This window comes from Saimiri boliviensis, chromosome 2, assembly GCF_048565385.1.
Source record: "Saimiri boliviensis isolate mSaiBol1 chromosome 2, mSaiBol1.pri, whole genome shotgun sequence".
NCBI lineage: Eukaryota > Metazoa > Chordata > Mammalia > Primates > Cebidae > Saimiri > Saimiri boliviensis.
The window spans coordinates 132,812,693-132,821,840 of NC_133450.1; the positions used below are offsets into that span (position 1 = coordinate 132,812,693).

A 9,148-nucleotide genomic window follows, 5' to 3' on the forward strand; every position below is an offset into this window, starting at 1 on the left:
TTTGCTGTTCTCATGATAAAGTTCTCAAGCGATCTGTTGGTTTAAAGGTGTGGCCCCTCCTCGCTCACTTGCTCTCTCTCTCTCCTGCCACCACGTGAAGAAGTTTCTTGCTTCCCCTTCCCCTTCCGTCATGATTGTGTGTCCTGATGCCTCTCAGTAACGCTTCCAGTTTAGCCTGCGGAACTGTGAGTCCCTAAACCTCTTTTCTTCATAAATTACTCAGTCTCAGGTAGTTCTTTATAGCAGTCTGAAAATGGACTAATACAGAGAATTTGCACCAGGAGTGAGGTACTGCTATTAAGATACCTGAAAATGTGGAAGTGGCTTTGTAATTGGGGAATGGGCAGAGGTTGGAAAAGCATGGAGGGATCACAGGAAGACAGAAAGATGTGGAAAAGTTTGAAACTTCCTAGAGGCTTGTTGAATGGTTTTGACCAAAATGCTGATAGCGATACGGACAATAAAGTCCAGACCGAGGTGGCCTCACATAGAGATGAAGAACTTAGTATGAAATAGAGTAAAGATCACACTTGCTACGCTTAACAAAAAGACTAGCGGCATTTTCCATCTGCCTTAGTGATCTGTGACATGTCGAGCTAGAGGCAGATGATTTACGGTTCCTGTCAGAAGAAATTTCTAAGCACCACCAAAGCATTCAAGATTTGACTTGGCTGTTTCTGCAATTGTTTAAGTCGTGTGCATTCACAAAGTGGTGGTAGGAAATTGGAACTCACCTTTAAAAGGAAAGCAGAGCATAAGAAGTTTGACAAAAAATTGCAGCCTGGCCACGTAGTAGACAAGAAAAACTCATTTTCCGGGTAGAAATCCAAGCTCACTGCAGAAATTTGCATAAGCAATGAAGAGCCCAGTGGAAAAAAATGTCTCCAGGGCATTTCAGAGATCTTTGTGGCAGCCCTTCCCATCTCAGATCCTGAAGCCCAGAATAGAAAAATGGTTTCATGGTCCAGGCCCATAACACCACTGTTCTGTGCAGCCTCGGGACATGGCACCTTGTGTCCTTGACTCTCCTGTTTCAGCCATGGCCAAAAGCAGTCAAGGTAAAACTATGGCCAGTGCTTCCGAGGCTGGAAGCCCTAAGCTTTTGTTTCGTCCACGTGGTGTTGAGCCTGCTGGTGCACATAAGGCAAGAGTTGAGGTTTAGGAACCTCTTCCTAGATTTCAGATGAGGTATGAAAGTGCCTGGTATTCAGGCAGAAGTCTGATTCAGGGGCTGAGTCCTAATGAAGTGACTCTACTGGGCCAGCGTAGAAGGACCACGTGGTGTTGGATCTATCACAGAGTTCCCACTGGGTCACTGGCTGGTGGATCTGTGTGAAGAGGGACACAATCCTTCAGATCCCGAAATGGTAGCTCCACAAACGGCTTGCACGGTGTGCCTGGAAAAGCCATAGGAACACAATGCCAGCCTGTGAAAGCAGCCATGGGGACTGTACGCTGCAGAGCCACAAGGGTGGAGTCTCCCAGGCCTTGGGAGACCACCTCTTGAGTCAGTGTGTCCTGCATGTGAGACATGGAGCCTTACAATTTAATGACTGCCTTGCTGGTTTCTGGACTTGCATGGGGCCTGTATCCCTTTTGTTATGGCCAATACCTCCCATATTGATATTACATGTTTTTGACTTTACATGTTTATAGGCAGAAGAAACTTACCTTGTCTCAGAGGAGATTTTAGATTGTAGATTTTTTTGTTAATGATGAATGGGTGACTGTTGAGAAGAGATAATGATACTTTACCATGTGAGAAGGACACGAGATTTGTGATGGCCAGGGGTGGAATGATATGGTTTGACTCTGTATTTCCACCCAAATCTCATGTCAAATTTTAATCCCCAAGTGTTGTAGGAAAGGTCTGATGGGGACTGACTGGATCATGGGGCGACCCTCCCCTTTGATGTTGGATATAGTTCTTTGAAGAACTCATGGTTTAAAAGTGTGGTATACCTTCTCTTGCTCGTTCTCTTTGTCTCTCCTGCTGGCATGTGAAGAAGGTCCTTGCTTCCAATTCACTTTCCACAATTTTTCTAAGTTTCCTGCTGCCTCCCAGTAATGCTTTCTGTTAAGGCTGCAGTACTGTGTGTCAACTAACCCATTTTTATTCATAAATTTCCCAGTCTCAGGTAGTTCTTTATAGTAGTTTGAGAACGGACTGATACACAGGTTGAAGACGTTCTGGAGACAAATGCACACTAATGTGATGATGCTAATGAATATTATATTACAAATTTATCTTTTGCCAGAAGAGTAGATCGTATGTGTTCCTGTCACACACTCACAATAAATTAAAGGCATAAAATGATAACTCTGAGATGATAAGCATACCAATTACCTTGATCATGATGAGCATTTTCCCAAATACATCAATACATCAAATGTTGTACATTAAATACGTAAAATATTATTACTCAGCTATAGCTCCATAAAGCTAAAAAGGTCATGTATACTTATTTATACATATTTTATCAATAAAACTGTGAGAATATAAGCAGAAGAACTTGTACAAAAATATTTATAACAGATTTATTTAAGATATTTATTGGAAACATTTAAATTCCATCAACAGAAAATAGATATTGTCACTTATTAATGAACTGATTTATTTACTTAGTAAACTGTCATTTATTAACATAATGGACTGTTTCAGATATGAAATACCTATATGTGTATGAGTACATACATATGTACAGATATGATGACAAAATCTTGATAGATGCCATTACATGAACGAAGCTCACAAATAGCAAAACGAGTCCCTTACAAAAAAATGATTTATGATATTTGATTCCATTTTTATGAAGTTCAAAACAAGAAAAATGGACATAGAGTGACAGAAATCAGAAAATTTATTTGCATTTCTCTGATGATTAGTGATGCTAAACATTTTTAAAAGATATTTACTGGGCACTCGTGTGTATTCTTTTGAGGAGTGTCTGTTTGTGTCACTTGCCCACGTATTACTCCATTTTCAAACTGCTGATAAAGACATACCTGAAACTGAGAAGAAAAAGAGTTTTAATTGGACTCACAGTTCCACATGGCTGGGGAGGCCTCAGAATCATGATGAGAGGTGAAAGGCACTCCTTACCCGACAGTGGCAAGAGAAAATGAGGAAGCAAAAGCAGGAACCATTGATAAATCCACGAGATCTTGAGAGACTTACTCACTATCACAAGAATGGCACGGGAAAGCCAGGCCCCAGTGATTCAGTCGCCTCTCTCCGGGTTCCTCCTACAACACTTGGGAATTCTGGGAGATAAAATTCAAGTTTCAATTTCGGTGGGGACACAGATAAATTAGCCAATTTTTTTTTTTTTTTTTTTTTTAAGAATAAAGAAGAGGAAGAAAGAGAAAGAGGAAGAAGGAGAGAGGATGGGGGTATTGCTTTATTGCCCGGGCTAGAATGCAGTCTAAATATGGGTATGCCTATAATTGTCCTTAATAATGGAGACATGAAAGAAAATGAGGGAAGAAAATAGCAAACAAGGAGCCAACCAAGATTTCTTTTAAACTTCTAAGTTGATATGATGTGGTACTGATAAGAGTGTATATTTTGTATATTTAAAGTGCAGAGTTCTATAAATGTTAATTACATTTACTTGTTCCAGATCTGAGTTCAAGTCCTGAATATCGTTGTTAATTTTCTGTCTCATTGATCTGTCTAATATTAATGTTAAAGTCTCCCACTATTATTATGTGGGAGTCTAAGTCTCTTTATAAGTCTTGTATGTCTGCATATTCCTATATTGGGTGCGTATATATTTAGGATCTTTAGCTCTTCTTGTTGTTGCATTGATCCTTTTATCATTATATAATGTCCTTCTTTGCTTCTTTTGATCTTTGTTGCTTAATTGTAACTTCTGCTTTTTATTTATTTATTTTAGCTCTCTGTTTGGTTGGTAAATCTTTCTCCATCCCTTGTTTGGAGTCTTTGTGTATCCTCGAATGTGAGCTGGATCTGGATGCAGCATACTGATGGGTTTTAGTTTTTTATTCAAGTTGCCTGTCTTTGGATTGGGGGATTTAAATTTAAATTTAATTTTAGAATTAAATTTAGAATTTAAATTTAAATTTAGAATTAATAATAATATATGTGAGTTTAATACTGCCATTAGCTGGCTATTTTGTCCATTAGTTGATGTAAATTCTTCATTATATTGATGCTCTTTTTGATAATTTTTTTAGAAGGGCTGATACTGTTTGTTCCTTTCATATGTGTAGTGGTTCTTTCAGAAGCTCTTGTAAAGCAGGCCTGGTGGTGATGAAATCTCTGAGTGCTTGCTTATTCACAAAAAACTTTATTTTTCCTTCACATGTGAAGCTTAGTTTGGCTGGATGTGAAATTCTGGGTTGAAAGTTCTTTTCTTTAAGGATGTTGAATATTGGCCCCCACTCTCTTCTGGCTTGTAGGGTTTCTGCTGAGAGATCTGCTGTAAGTCTGATAGGCTTCCCTTTGTGGGTAACCTGACCTTTCTCTCTGGCTGCCCTTAGTATTTTCTCCTTCATTTCAACCCTGGTGAATCTGACGATTATGTGCCTTGGAGTTGCTCTTCTTGACGAATATCTCTGTGGTGTTCTCTGTATTACCTGGAGTTGAATATTATCCTGCCTTACTAGGCTGGGAAAATTTTCCTGAATAATGTCCTGAAGCGTATTTTCCAGCTTGGATTCATTCTCTTCGTCACATTCAGGTACACCTATCAAGCGTAGATTAGGTCTTTTCACATAGTCCCATATTTCTTGGAGACTTTGCTCGTTCCTTTGTATCCTTTTTTCTCTAATCTTGTCTTCTTGTTTTATTTCATTGAGTTGGTCTTCGACCTCTGATATCCTTTCTTCTGCTTGATCAATTCGGCTGTTAAAACTTGTGCATACTTCACGAAGTTCTCCTATTGTGTTTTTCAGCTCCATCAATTCACTTATATTCCTCTCTAAATTGTGTATTCTTGTTAACATTTCATCAAATCTTTTTTCAAAGTTCTTAGTTGCTTTAGATTGGGTTAAAACAAGTTCTTTTAATTCACAGAAGTTTCTCATTATCCACATTTTGAAGCCTGCTTCTGAAATTGGAACACACTCGTTCTCCATCAAGCCTTGTTCCGTTGCTGATGAGGAACTGTGATCCCCTGCTGAGGGAGAGGCGTTCCGATCTTGGGCATTCTCAGCCTTTTTTGGCCGCTTTCCTCCCTTCGTTATAAATTTATCCATCTGTGGTCTTTGAATTCACCGTCTTTGTAATTAGGTTTCTGAGTGGACGTCCAACTTACTGATTCTCAGCGCCGAAATCTGAGCAACCCACTGCACCGACTAAATCAGCGGCGTTAAGATTGATGGTGCTTTTCCGACTCTGCACCAAGAACCGTCGCTCCAAGGCGCCGGCAAACCGCCTCGCCGGTCACAAGAGTCGCGCTGGCGACCCGTGGGGCTCCTCCGCTGGGAATCTCCTGGTGCGTGAGCAACAAGAATTCATGCGAAGGTGTGGCGTCCTCTCATTCTTTGCGCTTTCAGTGGGAGCTACAATCCCGAGCTGTTAGTGATCAGCCATCTTGGATCTCTCTCCAAATTAGCCAATTTTTAATGAGGTTATTTGTTTTTTGCTTCTTAGTTCGCTAAATTTCCAACAGATTCTGGATGTGATGTTAGGACTTTGGTGGATGCCATGTTTATGAATATCTTCTCACGGTCTGTAGGTTGATTGCTCTGCTGATAGTTTTGTTTGTTTGTTTGTTTGTTTGTTTGTTTGTTTTGCTCAGCAGAAACTCCTTAGTTAATTAGGTCCCACTTGCCTATTTTGTTTTTTGTTGCAATTGCTTTTGGATACTAAGCCAAAAATTCTGTCAAAACTAGTGTTGAGAAGAGTATTTCTAGGTTGTCTGCAAGGATTTTTATCGCTTGAAGTCTAACGTTTAAATCGTTCATCAATTTTGAGGTAATTTTATACATGTTGAAAGTAGACGTCCAGCTTAAATCTTCATCATACAGCTAGCCTGTTGTGCCAGCAGTATTTATTGAACAGGGAGTCAGTCCTTTCCTCATTGCTTGTTTCTGTCAGCCTTATCAAAGATGACATGATTGCAGGTGTGCAGCTTCACCCCGCTCAGAATAGTTATCACTAAAATGTCAGAAAACAACAGATGCTGGTGGGGCTGTGGAGAAAAGAGAACATTTATACACTGTTGATAGGAATAGAAATTAGTCCTGCCACTTTGGAAAGCAGACTGAAGATTTCTCAAAGAGCTTAAGACAGAGATATCATTTTACACAGCGATTTCACTACTGGGTATACACTAAAAAGTAATTAAATAATTTCTTAATTTGTGCACACATTTGTCAGAAACCCTCAAGCTATCCATTGAAACTCTATGCATTTTATCTTAATTTTATCTCCTAGAAATAGAAAATGGATTGTATAGTAATATTTTATACTGAAATTAAAATATTGACAAAATGTGTATGAAAATTCAAATACAAAATGTAAATGTGATTACTACAACAATTATTAAAATACATTCAGCTATACTAGAATAAAGTCCCAGAAATAAGAAAGATAAAGGTGACATATTAAAATGAAAAATTAATAAACACAAATTTCACAGATAATTTAAGCATGGCTAAAAATATGTGCAATATTTTATATTATTAGTTATACAAACTTAGTAAACTATTTGTATAATATTTTAACCTGTTTTATCAGAGTAATTTACTAATATTTTGTATAAAATTATAACTGGGGACCACAGAAAAATAATGATATTGGTAAGTATATGTATTAATTATTAATATAGTCTTAATGTTGGCCCAGCTATTACACCTGAAATTTGTAATTATATCATGGGTTTGTCTGGAAAAATTAATTTTAAAGGATGACTTAGGGGAATAATCTCCAATATGGAGATATTAGTATCTCATGTATAAAGCAATGGAAAATACAAACTACATGTAAAATCCTGATAAGCAACTGTGTCTCATGGAAAGGAGTTTATCTTATTTGACTGTAATACACTTACTGTTAAAATGATCTCCTTCATGATGTTTTGGAAAATTAAAGCAAAGTGTGGTGAATTGAAGTGTGATGTTGCCTGTTTGGTACAACAGTGGGGTGAGGATAATGAAGAGTCCTGTGATCCCGAGGAGATGGCCTGATCCAAGCAGAGGGGGGCTCCAGGTCCTGCGGACTCACCTGGGGCGCCTGCTTCTGCCCGGCTGCAGCCACTCCCAGAAGCTTCCAGGAGACAGGGGTGCGGCTGGGCCCTCGAGAGGATCCAATGAGACATGGAAGTGAAGAAAAAGATAATGATGTGAAATAAATTTTAAGAATTAAAATAGAAAAATTTTATTTTAAATTCACAAATTATGACTGTTTATATTCACAAGGTAAGAAGCAATGTTCTGATTTGTGAATCCAATAGGGAATAATTAAGATAATAAGAAATAATTAAGATAAATATCATTCGTCATCTCAAATTCTTATCATTTAGTGTGACAACAACATTTAAAATGTACTCTTACCTCTTTTGAAGTGACCAATATACTACTTTTAAATGAACAAACAGAAATCAATTCATGTAAACAATGAAAAATAATTGAAATCTATTGTGAATTACTCTAATAATTTATATTTTGTTCATCATTAAGTTTGATTTTTGAGGAGATATTTTCAGAATTATTTTATTGTAATGTTTAATATGAATGCCTACAACATGTGTGCATAGATAGGTGTATTTATACTTACTTCTTTCTTTATTTCTTTCTTCCTTATTTTTCTTTTTGGATGGAGTCTCACTCTCTCACCCAGGCTTGACTGCAGTGGCATGACAGGGCTCACGGCAACCTCCACCTCCCTGGATCAAGGAATTCTCCCGCCTCAGTTTCCTGAGTAGCTGGAGTTATAAGCGTGAGCCACGCCTGGCCTACACATCTTTCTATGCGTATAAATTTCAGTCCCTATAGCTATGTGGTTGTTGATGTCAACAAATGTTAATAAAACCCTGGAAGAATCAGTGCAAATAATTATGAATGTTTTTTCCTTGAAAGTATATGTTTAAAAAATATTTGTATATACATAGTTTTAATAATTAGTAAAATTTAAATACCAACGTTAACAAACTTATAACAAATATAGCTAATAAAATGTCACAGCCTAAAATGCTCCAGAATTCTGCAAATACAAAGTTGACTTCTCCAGCTGTGGAGAAAAGAACCCTCCCCCTGCACCTGCTCCTCGGGCCCGCCCCGTCCTCGGTGGGTCCCGCCGCCCCCTGGTGGCCCCGCGCGCCCCTGCAGGAGGTTTGTGTCCGGGCCCACACGGGTCTCCCCTCACTGTGTCTCGCACAGTAATACACGGCCGTGTCCTCGGCTATCAGGCTGCTCATTTGCAGATACAGCGAGTTCTTTGAATCATCTCTGGAGATGGTGAATCGGCCTTTCACAGACGCGGCGTACTCTGCTGTCCCACCATTGGCTTTGTTTCTAATAAAACCAACCCACTCCAGCCCCTTCCCCGGAGCCTGGCGGACCCACTCCATGTAGTAGTCACTGAATGTGAATCCAGAGGCCGCACAGGAGAGTCTCAGGGACCCCCCGGGCTGGACCAAGCCTCCCCCAGACTCCACCAGCTGCACCTCACACTGGACACCTGCAAACACAGAGACACCCTTGTCATTAACTGCCACAAAGACCCATTGTTCCCCACGCTCATGTCCACACACACTCAGTATCTCTAGTTCTCCGTGAATTACCTTTCAAAACAGTAACAAGGAAAACCCAGCTCAGCACAGACTCCATGGTTGGTGGGGTCTGTGTTCAGTGCTGATCACCAAGTGGAAACTCCTGGGAATCCCAGGGCCGGGCTCCTCTCCCAGAGCTGCAGGGTCAGGGCCGGGCTGGTTTTTATCAGCAGAGGTAGGGCCGTATTTGCATGTCTCCTGCTATATAGCAAGCTCTGGGGTGAGATGCCTGAGGAGAGGACGGAGCCCAGATAAGGTGACTGTGCCTTGCAGGTGTTTGGTGACAATGATGGTACTTGGAAATTATACTGTCTTCTTATAAAATTATTCTGTGATAAACACTTTGAACTGACCGCCCTATTTTAGTTTTGCATATTCATGTATATTACGTTTTCTGGGAGTCAGTG

The 9,148-nt window shown here is 39.6% G+C and overlaps 1 gene segment (V, D, J or C); it reads right to left on the bottom strand.

Moving 5' to 3' along the window:
* Nucleotides 1–1,293: 1,293 nt before the first annotated feature.
* On the bottom strand, nt 1,294–8,890 carry LOC141582266 (immunoglobulin heavy variable 3-72-like). The segment is given in 4 exon segments: nt 1,294–1,397; nt 7,196–7,266; nt 8,230–8,650; nt 8,754–8,890. Coding segments are annotated over 4 exon segments (642 nt in total).
* Between the last annotated feature and the right edge of the window lie 258 nt (nt 8,891–9,148).